This window comes from Fulmarus glacialis, unplaced genomic scaffold (assembly GCF_000690835.1).
Source record: "Fulmarus glacialis isolate BGI_N327 unplaced genomic scaffold, ASM69083v1 scaffold35935, whole genome shotgun sequence".
NCBI classification, from domain to species: Eukaryota; Metazoa; Chordata; class Aves; order Procellariiformes; family Procellariidae; genus Fulmarus; species Fulmarus glacialis.
The window spans coordinates 1-18807 of NW_009214270.1; the positions used below are offsets into that span (position 1 = coordinate 1).

The 18807-nt window shown below is 45.1% G+C and overlaps 1 protein-coding gene across 1 annotated transcript; it reads right to left on the reverse strand.

Annotated features, from left to right (window-relative positions):
- Positions 1–16899: 16899 nt before the first annotated feature.
- Positions 16900–18024, reverse strand: LOC104077313 (myc proto-oncogene protein; the record flags this gene model as incomplete). The annotated part of the gene is made up of 1 exon (XM_009578500.1): positions 16900–18024. A coding segment is annotated over one exon (560 nt), but the record flags the coding sequence as incomplete, so codon positions are not given.
- Between the last annotated feature and the right edge of the window lie 783 nt (positions 18025–18807).

An 18807-nucleotide genomic window follows, 5' to 3' on the forward strand; every position in this document is an offset into this window, starting at 1 on the left:
GAACGGGATCGGCTTCAGCATCAGCGAATGGGAAGTGTGGGCGCCCTTGCTGCCTGTCTCCTGCTGCTTCGGACCTTAAAAGCTGCCTTGGGTCCCGTTTCTCCCGGACTCCGCCAGTTTGCTCGCTAATAGAAACCATAGATTTTAAAAAAAAAAAATCCCATTCTCCCACATGGGTGTCTCCAAATAATCACATGAGAAAAGGATACGAGCGTCCCACATACAAATAGAGAAAGTAGCTTCGCAGTCCTCTAAGTGCTGGAAGAAACAACATCGAAAACACAGGCTGCAGACCGGTGAAACAGTAAAACAAAAGCAAATCTCCAGTATATGGACAAAACAAAAATATTTTCCTTTTTTATTATACATATTTTTTAAACAAACTAAGAAAATATGAAATGCATCCTCCCCGATTCCAGGCTGGAACTGTAATCAAGCAGAAGCTTCAATGCCACATGATTTTTTTCCCTGTGCTATTTTTGCTCTGTCCAGGAGGGAACCTAAAATCCTGCTGTGCCGACACCTTTGCAAGGACGCAGGAGCTGCAGCGTGCCTTTCTTGCCATGTGTACGGTCTGTTAGCACCGGCATGGGTTGGGGTGCCCAGCCTGGGAGCTGCCTCTGCCGCAGAAGGCTAACAAGCCTCTGGGTAGAGTAAATCTGTATCCGGCATAGTCAGATTTTCAAAGCAGTATTGAAAATCTGGATAGCACATGCTGTTTCATTTAATTAGTAAATATGCTCCCAACTCCCCTACAATGCTTTGAATATTGCAATAAAAAGCTGATCTGCAAGAACAACCCAGTCATTACAGAAGAAGCAAATGCTAGTGCCAAAGGTACAAAATTATGGTATAAAATGTGGCTTTATCCAAACTGCAATTCTGTGGTCTTGCAGTTTAAGCAAGATACAACGCTGGGTTGGTAAAAGAAGCTTCGTGTGCTCACAGTGAGAGAGACGAGAGCCCTCCGGATCAAGTAGATTGAAGGTCTTTGTGCCATACCCATCAGCAACCTGCTGCAGCAGAAGAGGGGTGGAGGAGATCGCTTTGGGCCGTATTCCTACAGCTGTCTGGAGACCAAGTCCTAAATAAATGACCTCCTCAGGTCAGTGAATTTGGGAGAAAGACCAAAATCTATGGTTACTCATGAGACCAAAGGATCATTTTGTCAGCTGAAAAGAGCCCGAGTGCTGGAGCAACCTAACACACCTTTTCTCCAAGCCCGTTCCTGCTCCAGAGTTTGGGATGGTGGCATCAAGCTATTACTGTGGCTTCACATGGGCATTGCCCTTAAATGGGGCCCTGATGGCTCCTTCACAGCTCCCAGCTGCCAGAGCAGGAGAGAAATATGTATCAAATAGCCCTGAAAATTGAGCTTTCATTCCTTTCTCCCTAGGACTCCCTTCCTTCCTCAGCAAAGCACATGCAGAATTTGCTGTTAAATATCAGCTCAAACTAATACTGTTTTACCCAATGCCACAGACTTGCCTGTGTGTCACCACAGCGCCAGCAGCACGGCCGTGAACACAGCTCTGTGCACCGTGATGACAGATAGGTATCTCCATGTACAATTCCCAGCACGACAAAGACAGGAAAACATCACGAAAAAGAGAGTGAAAGCGTTTGCCTGACTGTTTATACACAGAGAAGTCAGACCACAATCACGCGATGCGGCTCCAGGAGGGACCTGTGCAACCGGTGGCAGAAGGACGTGCTGCTCCCATCCACCATGAGACAGCGCCAGCGTTTGGAAGTCAGGCTCCAGACCCCATAAAAATGCACAGACCATCCTTTATACCTGTACCCCTTAATGGGGGGTGGCAGGTGACCACCAAGCGTTTCCCCCAGCGACGGCACGGCTGGAGCCTCAGCAATCACGAGGGGACCCACCATTTCCGTCACACTCAGCATCTCTCATTGCAGGTGATACAAAGACCCTCTTTCCACAGGCATGCAGAATGGCTTGTGTTTGTATCGCTCAGCCCTGCAGCCTTTCTAGTGGTTGTACTCTAAAAATCATCTAGTATTACGACCTGAATATGCTCAGTCCACGTCAATAAAGCACTTGAGTATAATCATCTTTACGACAGCTTAGCACACCAGGCAACTGCATTGCTTTAAGTTCACCACTGCGAGTTAAACACGGCAAAGTCAAGGCCAAATGATGCAGCGCTCTCTTTCAAGGCCAAAAGAAGATCTGAGACAAAGATCGGGGGTCAGGCTGCAACAAGGCTGTGCCTGCTGAAGGCTTCTGCCCTCCAGCACCTGCTATTCCTTCTCTGTCTATGGCTCCACCAGCTTTGCTGGCTGCAGGGATCGCACACGTGTTTCTTAATCCATGTCAGGCAAAACTGCCCAAGTTAGGTGAAGCGCCAGTGGAGCCAACGAGAGCTGTGCTCCCTGTGGTTAGCACAGCGCGGAGGTGACAGCCTCCAGCTGGTGACCACAGGCAGCTGGAAAGTGAAGTGTCTTCAGCCAGGGCAGGTAGGTGCAGCAGAGGCTGGGGCAAACCACCGCACATCCCCCCAAACATGGGTCATGGAGAAGCACAGCAGAAAACACAGCTGAGAATGTGTAATCATAGCAATAATTATACCTTCCCTCACCCAGGGATTAATCTTGTTCCAGGTTAATTCTGGAACTGTCCAAAAACCTAAGTCATCTCAGACGCTCAGAAGAAAGGGCTGGGTCATAGCATCTGCTCCTCTCCTAATAGAAGCCATCATTTCACATCAGCCTGCCCATAAAGGCATCAAGTTGAGCATCACTGTCTTGTCCTCACTTCACCTTCTTGGATATTATCTTGGAACTTTCCTTCTCTGAAGGTTAGAAACCACCTAATTTCCATCCCGATTGTATTCAAAGCCAGTGCACACCCATTTGTTCTGCAGCAGGTGTTATGATTTGACACAACCGGCTCTTCTCCTCACCCTTACACATACCTCCCTGCTGTATTTACCAATATAAAGTTCATTCTGTGATAAAATAATGGTATAAGGCAATGGTGCTTATCATAATGTATTTATACTCCCCAGTCTTTCAATTTAAGTACTCGTATTAATCTAAAGAATTCCTGTCCCCAAACAGTGATCCATCTCTAGGCAATGGTGACTCACCTGTGATTTTGGTGGGGATGAAGCTCTAAGAGCCAGGAGTAGGTGGCAACAGTAGAGCAGAAGCAAAGACTGGAAACTTTCTGAAGCTGCTGGAAAGACTTCCACTGCCCTCCGTGTGCTTTCGGTGGTGAATATAAGACAAAAAATAGAGAAGGGGAAGGTGTTAGAGTAGTATGGTGGCTACTCAGATGTATAAGAAATATCCCTGTCCAGAGTTGTGGGAGCAGATTACACCATCATCATTGCCCGTCCACTCCCCAGAATTTATGTAATTTTTTTTCCAATATAATTATGCCGCTAGATTTCCACCCGTCCATTTCTTCACACAGATTATCTATAAACGTAGGCTGGCGCCTCTCTTGATGGCTATGTTGAGCATAGAGAAAAATCATGGGTAAAGGAAACAGAGATGATTCATTATGTAAGACAGCTACATTAGTGAAGCTGGGCTCAATTGTGCTAGGACCCCAAAACTGTATGATGAATCCTTCTGTGCAAGACTGTGGGAAATCTTCCATGTTTGGCAAAGAAGTGGGAGCATGTTCCGAGGAGCAGGAGATTTCTTAAGGTTTAGCGGTGACTCCAGGGCAGAGAAAGAAGATATGCAGGGTTGATATGAGGCACAGAAATAACAGACTTGTTACTGATGGCACAACTATGGGAGTATGTGACTCAGATGCTCCATGTATTTCCTAAGTTTGTGGAATTAAGAAAAAAAAAGTGACAATTTAAAGTGATGCCTTTCTGAGTCTGCAACAAGACTGAATTAGTAGGGCAGAGAGGTGCAAAAACTCCATTTGAGATGAGATACGGAGAGCATTTAAGATTACGGAGAGCATTTAAGATTATGGAGAACATTTAAGATGACTAGCTTGAATGTGATTTAAGAAACAAGAAAGCAGTGGAACGAAGTGAAACCAAATGTCTGCATTACTAAATTGGTGTTGCCCTGACAGGATGGAGATCCAGAGATGAGCATGCTTGAGTTCGGGGGAGACTTAACAAAACTGTGAGCTGGAGGTTTAGCATCAGTAGTGAAAAAACAAATGTTGTGAGAGAAAGAAGAGAGAATTCAAGAGAGAGAGAGGGGCAGCACTGTTCGGGTCCCAGCCAGATTTCCCAAGGAAGCCCCTGAGAAAGGGACTGACCAAGTCCTTGGGGAGAAAGGGTCGAGTTTGTTTGTTTTGCATGAAGGGCGAAAGATCACGACAGAAGTCGCAAGCCTGGGAGAGGAAGTGGAAAGCGGTGCTGTCGGCAGGGATAGAAAACCCAGGACGTGAAGACATCATCAGATGAGAGGTAAGAATCGTAGGTCTGGTCTCAGGAGACAGCGCAAGCCCACCGAAGCCGATGCTACATGGGACATTAGGAAGATGTCCCACACTGAGCGTGGTCCGCCAGGAGATGCTCAGCTTGAGAAGTGACTGGAGATACCCAGCTATGGGCATGCGGAGGTCCGGGGTACATTGATTTGGGTTCCTTGGGCCCTATGAAGAGAGGAGGAGACCAGGAGAGCCCTGTGCACCCGGCAGTGCCCATGTGAGGACTGTATGTCTCAACAGCAGCAGAAGACACACAAAGCAGGTAAAACACCACCAGCCTCCGGAGAAGAGCCTCATGTCTGCTCCCCTGAAGCACCCAGCTCCTGGGAAAACAGCAGGGGCCCTGCCCTCCTCACGCAAGGATCCTGTTGCTAAATCGCAGAGGGGAAACTGTTTAACTTGTCGGTTATTCTTTGGCACCTGTGATTGTGTTAGACATTATAAACAGGTTGGACCAGCCAAGCTGGCATACACCACCGTGGTATCCCCAGCGTCCTTCCCTTTCTGTTTACTTTCTTCTTTAGCTTTTATGCTGACCTCTCCATCTCTAACAAATATACAACATTCATGTGAGCAATTTTCAAAGGAGAGTGACACCGGCAGCCCCTGAAGAGTCACGACAGGCGTGTTGACACAGCCAAGCTCAGGAGAGATGCGCAGTGCTCCTCCAGCAGCAGGGTGGGAGCAGGGTGCAGTCTGTGAAACCCACGCTGGACCTGGTCTGCTCTCCTCTCAAGGCCGGTTGCTGTCTGTGCACTCACCTTTAAAGTTTAACCTTCCCAAAGTGCTTGTTTAGGGATGTGCCCAGCACTTCCCGCGTGGGCACAGCCGTGGGGCAGGCGTTGGGGCTGGGTCCTCTGGGGGCTCGGGCAGGCTGGTTTGTGGCTGCAGGGCTGGGATCTTCCTCAAAGGCAGCTGGGAGACTTGTGCTCTTTTTAGCACAGCTGGTGACGGTGGCACCACTGCCCACGATTCATGTAACGACCCAGCACCTCCCTAAGAAGTGGGAGACCTGGTTCAACACCCTCTTTTGCATCTCTTTGCCGCCTGGAGAGTGGCTGCACCCGGGGTGCAATGAGCCATCTCAGCCTTTGGCCTGTGCTGGCCCCTTTCTTCCCACCTCCCGTGTCAGAGGTAAAGGTGTGCACTGGAGCAGAACGCTGTCCTGGGGTTTGGAAGCCTATTTCATAGCCACAATGCTTCTGCTCCTATGCTACAAGGCACAGGATTCCCCCTAGGATGGGAATATGAATATAAGCAAACTGGTTAACAGCTACTAAATAAATTCCACAGGCACTGGAGAAAAGACCTAAGGAGAGAGGGAGAAGTATCTGGTGTGGACATCTGTCATAAGCTGCTCACCAGCTCACCGCTTTAGTCCCAGAGAGTGTCCCATTTAAGCCCTGACCTCGTGATGGGCACCCATGTAGCTGGTATTGTCGCTGTACCAAGAAGAGATTTAAGCAATTGCACATTACAGGCAAAAATTGAAATCAGAGCAGCCACAGTACTCACAAAGGTAGATAAGCACCAGGCTGTGCCCCTTCCACATCTCAAATGATGATAATTAATTTTGTGATGTGCCATGGAAGCAGAAGAAATGGAAACAGTTTAGAAGCAGTAGTGATCAACGAAGTCTTATAATGCCCCTAAGATGCATATATATGCTATATCCAGGTTCACAGACACGTAAAATGAGGTGCACATATGTAAAATATCTTGCCTGTAGCCATACAGGGAGCACACATTGACTTCTGGCTGGTGTAACTGGGAGGCACTGGAGTCCTGACTCCCAGCCTCCCGTTCTCAGCGCTGGACTAAGTGAGTGGGATAACCATGGCTGACATTTCCGCAGTATCAGGATTCACAACCCTTAATCGCTGTTAAACAAATCAAAAATGAAATTACACGTAAAGAGATGGGAACTACAGAGCCTAAAAAATGCAAAGATGTTCTTCCCCATCAAATCTAATTAGATTTGCCAAAATCAGTGTGCATTGATCTGTGATTCAAACAGTATGCTGATAACAAATTTTCATGATAGACATGGTTATGAAGCTACTTGACTAGACTATGAATTAGCCCCTTCAGCAGAAGCTCTCAGCACATTTTCTCAGCGCGCTCTTCCACAGACAGCTTTTAATCCCCAAATCAACAGGCGATCCCATTGTTTAAGGTTTGCCGGGCTCTCTGCTGAGCATCCAGCAGAGAAGCGAGGCAGGCGGCATATTCATGTTGACTATCAATCTTCGTTAAAGTCAACACACCATTTTTAGCCACCCATCTAAGCAAACTGCAGTATGTGCTGGGAAAAGACCTTTCCACTACTAGGCAGAGCAGCTTATTTTGTTGTCATGCTGCATAGCTTCACCTTGGCAATGATGGGTAGAGAAAGCATGCGTTGTATGAAAAGCATCACGTAAATAGACTGTCGTTCCAGAAAACTAGCACCACACAGACGCTGCCTGTTGTTATTTGCCTTCCTACCGGTGTCCAGTCTCTGCCCTCAGCACTTAGGGGTGTTATTTATTTTTCTCAGCTCATGACAGTGAGGCCATGCCGATCTGTTCGGATGGTTTGTTCTTATAGCCAAATGATCCCAGTAGGTACAAGTGAATGGAAATGAGAAAATGAGGGCAGAGCAGGTAAGTTTTAAAGAGGTCAAAGCAAATCCTCGGCGTGCCAGGAGAGACCGAAGGACAGGATTTTCCATTTGTGCTCAGTTTCAGCTGAGCTTTGCATCCACTGACATCTGAGAGCTTTTGAAAACGTGCCTCGCCTGACAGCCAGAGTGCATCAGAGTTTAAAGTTACCCAGAAAAAAATGGCAAAGGGCAGGCAATGCACTTGTATGTCAGTACTCCAGGTTTATCCTTTCTCTGCTATCTTTTCATCCACAAATCGCGCTGCTTCAGGAGAGAAAAACCGCAGCAGTTTTTTTGCCTGATCTTTAAAAGCAACGAGCATCCTCAACCATTGTTGGAGGCAATGGGACCTGCTCAACACCTCTGAAAATTGACATACTTTGTGTTCAATCATGTGTAACAACAAGACCCACCCTGCAAAGCAGTCATGATCAGGATGTTGATCACTGAGCACTGGCACAGGTTGCTCAGGGACGTTGTGGATTCTCCATCCTTGGAGATGTTCAGAAGCCGTGGTCATAGTCAAAAGGTCATGGTCCTGGGCAGCCTGCTCAAGGCGGCCCTGCTTGAGCAGGTGGGGTGGACCAGATGACGTCCAGAGGTCCCTGCCAACCTCAACCCATCTGTGAGTCTGTGATGAAGGGCATGAGGATATCCAGCATGCCAGCTATTTCACTGTGGTCCACTGTCAGCAGGAGGTAGCTCAATATTGAGAGAAATCACCAAGCGTTTACTGCAGGGACCAAAGGGCTGGATCGTGTATGGCACTGTGTAACTCCACAGCCTAACTTGCCTCAGCATTTTCGTGAGCTCGTTATCCCAAGATTTACACATTTTAAAAAATCCAATGAGTTACAGCGATGTAGTGTGGGCATAGTCATGCTAATATAAATTTTTTCCACCTGGGAAGAGATTATACCAGAATAAGCATTTTTATTTCACCGGTACGGGATGGACTGGGGGCCAGCGGGGTGTCCTGGTGCAAGTCCTGCCAGTCTGCACCCTGACCCCTGGGCTTCTCTCGCCCTGACCTGGCTGCAATGCCTGTCCTCTTCGCTGGGTCCCTGCTTCACACCAGCTGAGCTACAGTCATACCGAGACCAAGGAGAAGAGGGGACAGCTTGTCTACACTTAGTGGTGCCATTAAGGTCAACTGTATGTATGGCATCAGCATGGTATTTTTCTGTGGCTAGGCAAAAAAAAATAAGGCATCAGCTGAGCTCATTTCAGAAACCAAAGTAAATAAAACGACAGCACATTATGGATTATATACTTTTCAACCTAAACTGCCCACTGCAGCTGCAGGTTAGAGCATTTTCCCACCCACAGCAGAATTGTCCACCCAAGGCGGTTACAAGGAGAAACCCCCCAGCAGAGACCATGCAGGTCCTGAAATGAGTTAAAACTGGAATGAGCTGCCTTGTAAAACTTTATGAAATCCTGTCTGCCCTTCAGTTTTAAATTTGATTTGGCTGAACCGGTTTTAAAACTGGCTGGAGAGCCAGGACTGGCCAGCAGGATCACCTCGAGAGGTAGACAGTAGAAATCCAGCTCCTCATGGCTACGTTGATCAGAGCAGTGCCCCCTCTGCCAGGGAGGGCGGAGTGCTTTGCCTGATAAAAGGCTGAGCTCAGCAGACATTAAAGGAAGGTTGTTAGTAAAGATCAAAAGGTAGGGATGGGAGATAGAGCTGCAACATTTGCAAAGTTACCAAAGCCTTCCAGTGAGAATGAAGAGATAGATGCTGTGATGCTAAATGAATGGGGCAATCTAGATAATGATATCAGAATTAAATTAATTAAGAGAAGATTAAAGAAAGATTGCAAAATTAAGGTTGTAATCCTGGCCCTGCTGGAGTCACTAAGTGTTTTGTGGTTTGTGTGGTGCTTCGTGAAGAGGCCGAGATTTTGCTCCCAATGCATACTAAGACAAAGGAAAGTATGAACTGAAAGCTAATTTACACAGAGCCAATTAAATTAGGGAATAAATAAGTTGTGGTGGCCTCATAGTCACAAAATCGAAACCATGCATGGCTGGAACATCCAGCAGGATAAATAAGATTCCCATCAACGTCATCACCAATCTACACACTATGAGGTGTTCATCATGACTTTAGACCGGCTGTGGTAGGATACCAGATTTGCCATAACATCTGGCAGGATAAAGCTTTCTATTCAAAGCATTTTAAGAAGATTTGAAGAGCAAAGTGACTTCACATCCGATCGGCACTTTGCATTGTGGGGATGCGGCATGTCTGTTCCAGGAGCCGGCGCTCTTCGGTGGGATTTACTGTTCCTCCGAGCAAGCTCCCCATGGGCCAGCAAGAGGCACATTTACAGAGGAACCTCATGGAAACATCAACTGAGCTTGAAATCTTCTGGCACGTAGCATTCCCGTACAGTAGTGCATGACATTAATGGGAATTTGGGCATCGATTTCAGGAAAAAGGAGTTTGAGCAGGAGTTAGAGGGATGGGGGAATCCCCACGGCCAGGCAATGCAGTGCAGCTGCACAGACCTCCGTGGCAGTCACCTCGCTGCCCAGATATTTTGCTCTAGCTGCTAAGCAGGTCATAACTATGTGGTGATTATTTTTGCCCCTGGAGCCCCGTTAATGCTTTCGCAGTTTGTGTTCACTGTTTTGGGTGTCGCGCTCAGGTCTCAGTTTTAGGGCAGCATGCTGAAATGAATGGGGAAGGGGTGGATTCATTTTAATCAAGCACCAAAAATTAAATTTTGAATGAAAGTACAGATGCTGATGAATACTTTTGCCCTTGTAAAACATGGGAAAATGCTGTGTTGTTCCATAAGGGCAGGAGACTCATTTTTTTTCTCTATCACAAACGCAAAAGGAGGAAAGTGTTTTTCAGTAAGAATCCGATTTTACAGGGAGGGAATAATATGTTACATCGTTGAATCACTTTGATGTCAATTTTATTTTGCAATCACTTCATAAGATATTCATATAGCCTTTTAAATGCCCTCAAAATGTGGAAGTCTAGACACAATACAGTATTATCTTACTCTTTACCGTAATGATGAACGATAGTGAGAACACATAATAACATTTTACTTGTGCCCAAAGAAAAATCTGTTTTACCCCAGATGAGAGGAATTTTGCAGATCAAATTAATATTATAAAACAGTAAAATTTATCAAAATAATACAGCTTTTCTTCTCTGAATCCATTGCGAATCACAATACATGGTGAGCTATTAGTGTCTGATGGATTTTTTTGTAAAATCTCTGTCTATGAAAAATACTGGGTTGAAAAAAGTATAAAAAAAACCGAACTCCCTTTTCCTCTCCCATCCATCACATTTATGCAATATATATATATAAAAGGTCTTATATTTGAAAGCTAGGTTGCAGCTGTTACATAGTGGTGCTGTTCACTGTTGAAAACCCAGCCCAGTCCAAGGCAGAAGTATCTTTGTTCAGGTTCCTCAGAAACTAATGGATCATATTTGATTTCTCTCTGAAATTTGTATGTGCATGGAACACGGATTATAGTATAATGCTTGCGATATACCTTGTTACATCCTTTTAATTCAGATTTGGGTTGCTCCTCTATTCCTGATTTTAACGTGTAGCCTAAAAGTAAATTAGTAAAGTGTGGAATAGTGAAAAAACCCTGATAGAAACTGGGGGTGGAAGGGTCGTCTTTGCTGTCTGATCCAGCCTCCTCACTATATTTTCTAGCACATTTTTGCTTGTTTTTACATACATCTACACCAGCTTTCCAAAAGCACTCTTGGAAAGTCTTGTTCTGGTAGCAGTTATTACAGAGCAGGTTTTCTTTCTTGGGACACATATGGCATGAATAAACCCAAATGATTTAAGGAGTGATTGTCGGGCAGCCAAATGAAGACCCAAAGAATTCTAGAAAACAGCATTGCCCATATCAGACTGAATAAACCTAAATAAATTAGATAATCAGACCGAATAAATTTAGAAGACGAGCAACGTGGGGTCTGTCCAGTGCTGGGGTAGGAGCCCACCTGGTATTGCAGGCACCCCTTTTCTGCAGGGGAGGGAGAGCAGGGATATTTTCGTACCGTGGAGAAGCGTGCAAACCTTTAGTTCATATTTGCTGTATCTGCACAGTTGCAGAGTTGATTCCTCTTCCCCTAACTCATCCGTAGCACAGCACGGCCTTGGTCACAAGCCAAAAAGGGCTTTGTCAGACACTCAGCCAGGCACTAGATCACAGGCGCTACCTGCACCGAGAGGCTTTGTTTGGTTCTGCTGTCGTCACGGAGCAGATTAATGGGAGAAAAAGGAGTGGAAAGAAGCTCTCGCTCCAGCAGCTGCATCCCTACGAGCAGCCCCTTGCACACGCGTGGCGCCTGGAAGAAAAATGTGCTGGGAAACGGGAGCGCTGCTGTGCAACTGCAACCTGCAGCCATCCCGAGGTGTCCGAAGGGAGGTGGCTGCGGGAGCAGGGCTTTGCATTTGATCACGCGCGCTTGCACTTCAGCCTGCGGAATTTTTGAGGGTTTGCCTAGTCACAGTAGTTGTATATAAAGCACAAGTCCTGTAATTTTTCTTTTTTTTTTTTTCCTCCTGCTATTTCTGTCCTCTTTCATCATGGATAAATTAGCATGAAGAAATCTGATGGGGCTAATTAGTTCCAAGCAGTGTTAATTTCTCTGCTTGGAACTCTTTGTTACCCAGACAGACTGCTCCATTTTTGCAGCCTGTATTTTAAAACTTCTTCATTCATAGCAACTAATTCTTTATTTCTTCTTTTTTTTTTTCTTTTTGATCCTATAGGGAAAACATAATTCCACATAATTGGGACATAGAAGCTTGTGATGGAAATTACACATGGTTGCAAGAAAGGTTTTTGCCTTGAATGGAAATGTATTCAACAGAAGGGTAGCCATGGCAAGACCCATAGAAAGACATACATGAAAGGTGAGTTTAGCAATGCTATCACCATAATACATAATGTCAGGATCTAACCTACCTAGCTGCTTTCTCCCAGACTTGTGTAGAACAAGGAATAGCTCCGCAATTCGTAGATCAAGCTGGAAACTGCAGTGCTTGTGGGAATAAGATACTTTGCTATCAAAGTCAGCCAGAGTGGTGCAGCTCCACTCTCAGCCAACGACTTCTCCCTCATGTCTCATGGCTTCAAGCACGACCATGCAGATGGGCCTCATAGCTCAGGCTGCGTTGGTGGCAACTTGGAGCAAGGTTCACTCAGTAACTACAAATGTTAAATAGTTTTGGCAAGTGGTAAATGAAACTGTTTCATATGCACTAATATTTAGCACCAAAGGGAATACTTTTTATCATCAGAAAAATGAACTTATCTCGTTTCCTAGGAAGATGGAGTCCGGCAACGCTTAGGGACAAGGTCCTTGGCCTCTGTAGAGATGCGAAAAAAATACCCTGTCATATAGTCAACAACTGATTAAGAGGTGGTATTGTCACTGCCTGGCCAGTGTCTCACCCAACCCTGTTCCCATCACCCGGGTGCGTGGTAACTGCAACTCTTCCATGATGTGCGTTACTCACACCGCTGAGTCCACTGCCATCAGCAAGATGCTCCAAATGCTTGCACCTTCCCTTTGCTCAAGGTGTCTGTAGAACGTGAATGGCAGAATTAGGAAAAAAACCCCTTTGACTTCCTAGCTGTTATTCTGAATCTTGGATAATGTTCTCACCATTGCCTGTCCCCACTGTCTCTACAGCTATGTCATGGTTTAACCCCAGCTGGCAACTCAGCCCCACGCAGCCGCTCGCTCACTCCTCCCCGGTGGGATGGAGGAGAGAATGGGAAGAGTAAAAGTGAGAAAACTTGTGGGTTGAGATAAAGACAGTTTAATAGGTAAAGCAAAAGCCGCGCACACAAGCAAAGCAAAACAAGGAATTCACTCACTCCTTCCCATCGGCAGGCAGGTGTTCAGTCATCCCCGGGAAAGCAGGGCTCCATCACGCGTAACGGTTACTTGGGAAGACAAACGCCATCACTCCGATCGTCCCCCCTTCCTTCTTCTTCCCCCAGCTTTATGTGCTGAGCATGACGTCATATGGTATGGAATATCCCTTGGGTCAGTTGGGGTCAGCTGTCCCAGCCGTGTCCCCTCCCAACTCCTTGTGCACCCCCAGCCTCCTCGCTGGTGGGGTGGGGTGAGAAGCAGAAAAGGCCTTGGCTCTGTGTAAGCACTGCTCAGCAGTAACGAAACCATCCCTGTGTTATCAACACTGTTTCCAGCATAAATCTGAAACATAGCCCCATACTAGCTACTATGAAGAAAATTAACTGTACCCCAGCCAACATCAGCACAGCCTGAGATGAGTAAATGGCACGAAGGCAGGTAAAACGCGCTGAATGTTAAACGTTTTGTACTGGAAATGAAATCTGGCTACTGCGGCTCATCTATCTCATTTCTAGATTTTTTTTTTTTTTCTAGGCAGGTTTAGGCCTTATCTGCATGGAAACCTCAAGGGAAAACCAGGGGTTAGTTTTCAGTCAGCAGAGCCTTTTTTTTTTTTCAGAAGCTCCCATAGATGTCCTCTTAAAATGAGGAAATAGCAAACCCGTAAGCTGGGAAGTAAATCCCGAGTCTCTTCCCAAGCTGTCTGGTTGTGCTAGGATTCCTTATCATTCGGTTTTATTTTTCTGATAATTCATTGACAGATGACTCTAACACAGATCAATCACAAAAAAAAAAAAAAAGTTGAAAAAAAAATCCAGCATATTAGAAGATGGTTCATCTCTGTAGATGAAACAACCAGCTCTACCTTCCGTTTTGAATAAATTCAGATGTTAACTGAAGTGACCTGGCTTATTTCCAGTTTACAGTAATTCTATTCCACTTAGCTGAAATTCTCCTTTTAGTACAACTCTGATGAAATGTTTGTCATCTCTCAACTGCCTGCAATGGTTACAAAGTGCTACAGGAGCAAGAAATGGCAGCAGCAAGTAAAGTGATTTCTTTATAGGCAGTGATAAAATTTTCAAGAGCATCTTCCGCTGGCGTGAGTCTGTTTCCCTGGAAGAAACACGGAATTTCCACAGACTCAGACGGGAGCTGAATTAAGCCGAAACAGGTGCTTTTGTACATCCCAATGCTCCCCCAGCATATTCTGTATTGATATGTTGAAGTCATTCAGATTATTAGTTGGCTGGAAAGACAGAATGTACACACAAGAGAAAAAAATGAAGCTGGAACCCTAAAAATCTGTATTATTAAATGAGAACAGCGAGAGTATATGATAAGGGCAGTTTTATTTTCACCATGATGGTTTGTTTTTAGTTTCCTTTGATGCCATACTTTGCCTAATGTTTTTCTGGAAGAGAAGTGGCTTGAAATCTCCTGTGAAAGTAAAGAAGCAGAGAGATGAAGCTAAAAATGCTCCTTGTATTTCAAGTAGTGTTTTGGTACAGCTGTTCGGCAAGCACTGTAAATATTTACTGCATTTTCTTTCAAGGCTCAGAGGCTTCTTTTATAAGCTTATCTCCTTTATTGCTCCAAAGCAAAAACCAACACTTCCCTATGCATATACAATGCGTTACTAACTGAATCCAGCCCGGAAACTCCGGTGGGATGTCTGTGTCTTCCGAATGTCCCAACCTCTCGCACGGAGTCGGAAAGTGGAAGCCACCTTCCTCTTTATTGTAGCAGCAGTTTAATGACCAGGAGACGTTTTTTTACCCCTGCACCTGTAGGCTGTGTTAAATTTATTTATTTTTTACTACATTATTTAGGTACTTTGTAATCCTTCAATAAAGTAGGAAATGTCGTAAATACGAAGCGTCATCCCATAAAATCATACTCTCTAAGGGTGGCAGTTGGGGATCACATTCATGATCTGGTGTATTCTTCCAGTAGGAAAGCGGCAAGTGGAACTGATGCTCAATTAAAAGATGAGATTAAGAAATTAAATAACTGCAAGTATCCTATTCATCAAAAGACCAAGGACCTTCTGCAGATAGAAGAAAAAACCCAAACTATTCTCCAAATGATTTAAGAAGCCGACAAATAAGGAGAGGTTTATTAATCATTGTGGTCTAATCTCATTTAACGGGAAGAAGTGAGGGGGTTTTGCTAATACATGAAAGTGGGACCCAAAGGTGACAGAGTTTTTTTGTAGTTCGTGGATGGATCTACACCTCTCGGTTAGTTTCGGAGGATGGGGATGCAGTTAGAGATTCTTGAACAGCAGCTTGCTTTTGTTCCTAAGCAATATCTAAGAGAGAGTGCACGCCAAAAGGCAAGTGCAATTCGTGTTCTTTTAAAATAAGTTATCCTGTCTAATAAAAGGTAGAACTTTTCTGTTATTCAGAGCTGGAAGATGTCCTGATCTACAGTTCAGATACAATTAACAGTTTCATTTCACATCATTCTTTTTCCTCATAAGTGAATATCTGAATCACACACTGAAAAAAGCAACTACAGACCACTTCTATAAACCCAGTTACAAGCAGGTGGTGCAGAGAAATTGGAGAAAAAAGCCTTGCTTTCTCCTGGTTTTCTAACAGAATGATTTTTTTCCCAAGAAATCTTCAGCCCAGTACCTAAAGCACCTCATCAAATGGGATTTAGATACTTCTTTTCCTTTGAGAGTCCCCTGTGCAAAATTGTTAGGGTGGTTACCCGAAGCTTTGCAGGGCAGAGACCTTTGGCACCTACCCTGTCCCTAAAACGCTACCTCCGCTCCCCCACACCATATACACCCACACTCAACCCTTCTTCTTCCTGCTCCGAACTCGAAAGCTATAGAAAACCTGAACCCTCAGCCTCAGTTTGGTCGCTGGCACTGGTGTTATCTGGCGGCACTGCTGCTCGAATGGTTAGAAGCCAAGCAAATATGTATTTAACGGGAATTATGAAAATCGAAAAGTACAAGGTTCAACTTTTTGAAAAGCACCTTCTTTCCCCACATCAAAGGGCTCATTGATTTCTTGCTCAAGTTCTGACCGAAGTGGAGCTAAGTGGGTGAAAGGAGGGGAGAAAAAGATCAAATCTCATCTTAGGAGCTGTGTCAAGCTAGTACTTTATGGCCCATCCGAAGCTGACCATGAGACAATTCCTGAAAGTAAATATAATTTAATATGTCTGGCAAACGTTAGGAATCTGTCCGAGCATATCCTCCAGGTGAGAAACAGCTCTTCTTTTCCTTTGCTCCCTTTTTGTGTGTCCTTGAACTTTGTATTCCTTGAAATCCCAAGTAACTATTCACGTTAAGGAAGTGTTGAGGTGCTTGTCTAAGAAGATTGGCTCTGCTGATTTCAGCACTTAAAAAGGGAAACCGCTCTGTTGTTTTAACCACTTCAACACTCACCATCTCAGTTTATTTTCTTATCCCATTTAACTTCTGTTCAAAATCAAACAGGAAGCAATTAAGGTGAGCCTACTACAAAGCAACCCTCAAAACACGTAGCTGGGTCCCTAGTGCAGAATGGAGGTCATGCCCCGAAAATTTAGTTGAACGTATGTGGAAGGAACGCAGAGCCCATACACCGGGGTGACGACGGGTGTAAAAACACAACGCCTCAACTCCAGCAGATGACCATGGCCAAGACAGACATCGCTACCAGCACCTTCACAGAGCCACTGGTGGCAACACTGGTTGAACCGACAAAGCACATTAGACCAATGATCTCACCTACTTGAAACAAGAGGGGAGGGAAGAAACCCAACTCCCTACTAAGCTGCAAAACTATCTTTTCCTCTCGCCTAACTCTCCTTTGACTTTTGTCAGGTCACTGCCATGATGACAGGGAGAGGGATGTCATGGAAATAAGCATCTAATGACAACAGTGGGAGACAAAGCAAAGTCTTTACACAGGATTTAGCTAATTATATTTTGGGCAAATATTTATTTATCTAAAAACAAAATAAAAATCATTTTCAAAAGAAAAAACGTATTTAAATAAAAAACAAAATTGTGAAATGTTATGGCACAGAAGTTCAAGACAAGTATAAATCCAGTTGCCACAACTGTTGCGTATTAATGTTGCACATTTTTTTATAAAGACTTTATTAAAAGGTATTTACATGGCAATAAGATGTGTAAATATATACAGCAATCTGGGGACAACTTTTTTTTTGGATTCTCATATGAAAAAATGCCTTAAATACAAAATTTTAAAAGAAAAAAAGTTGAAGAGTTCATCCCCAAGCATGAAGAATGTCCCATCATCCCTTATGCCCAAAGTATCAATTATGAGGCAGTTTTGAGGTTCTGGCCAAACCCTTGGGAGATTCAGCCAAGGTTGTGTAGTCTCAAGTTAAATCGCACAGCATGCAGTTGCAATAGTTCCATACTCGATGGACTGGTGTAGTTCATGAGTGATATTAGAAACAATATTTTATCATAGTTTTCAGTCTAGTTTGGGTTATTCTAAGCGATGCCCAAGAGTTCCTATGCATAAGAGTTCCTTAGCTGCTCGAGTTTGTGTTTCAACTGTTCTCTCCTCCGCCTCAACTGCTCTTTCTCTGCGATCAGTCTGTGTTCGTCCGACTGGATGGAAAGAACGTACTCCGTTGCTTTTTTCAGGATGACAACCTTGGGCGCCTTTTCGTTGTTGGCCACCTCGGGTATCTGGTCACGCAAAGCAAAGAAACTCAGCTTCAGCTCGTTTCTCCTCTGGCGCTCCAAGACATTGTGTGTTCGCCTCTTGTCGTTCTCTTCCGAATCTGATGTGCGGGGACTCGAGCATTTTCGGTTATTGCTGATCTGTTTGAGAACTCTGCCACTGTCCAACTTTAGCCTTTTTGCAGCTGGGTATTCAACCTTGGTGGAAGGAGGAGCGGCATAATTGTGCTGATGGATGTTGACATGACACCGTTTGAGAACCAGTGGGCTGTGGTGGGGCTTACTGTGCTCTTCTGATGTGTCTGTGCTGGACTCTGTGCTGGATTCAGATTCGTTTGCTTCAGCTAATGTAACGACATCAATTTCCTCATCTTCCTCTTGTTCTTCTTCTGCAAGGGGAAAAAATAAATAAAAGACCTATAAGCTAGTCTGTCCCAATAGTCCCAAGACCGCTGTATTTATAAGGGAAGGTTACTCTGAGCTGCACAGCAAGGAACCCGTTGATAAACCCTTATTAAAACCATTCGAAGCTGCTGGACTCTGCTTTCCCCAACAGCCTTTCCCTTAAGGAAGCAACGCTTCAAGTGCAATAGGACTCACGGACCACGCTCCAAACCCCGGCTCCCTGATTTCAAAAGTTGCAAAGATCTTGCGTAATTCCGAGGAGCGCATGAAAGATAGCAGGAAAGTTTAACCTCGGTTGTCAGCAGTTCAGCGCAATAAAGCTCCCAGACTCAAGCTGCCCTTAATTAAGGATTTAGAAGGCTTTGGCCACGCCTCAAAGGAAAGCTTACTTAACACACGTGTATTCAGAGACATTTTCTGAATCTCTCTTGATCTGCTAATTTGTGGAAAATCCAAGGGGGGGAAAAAAAAAAAGGGGGGAGCTTTGAGTAGAAACTCACTTTCAAACCAAATTTATGAGGGAGCGGAACACGCTGTCAAATACCTAAGGAAGCATTTCTAAAACTTTCCCAGCCCCATTCACTCCTCTGCAGTCACTTTCACTAGCACCTCCCTGACTGCACATTCCCCCCGCGGCTCTCGGGCGGGAGTTAACTCCTTCCCGGCCCACGGCTGGCACCGGGAGCCGGCTTCACCGGGACACCGCGGCGCTGGAGACCGACTCTGACCCCGTTATGAAAGTTTCTCCCTCCCCCCCTCCTTTC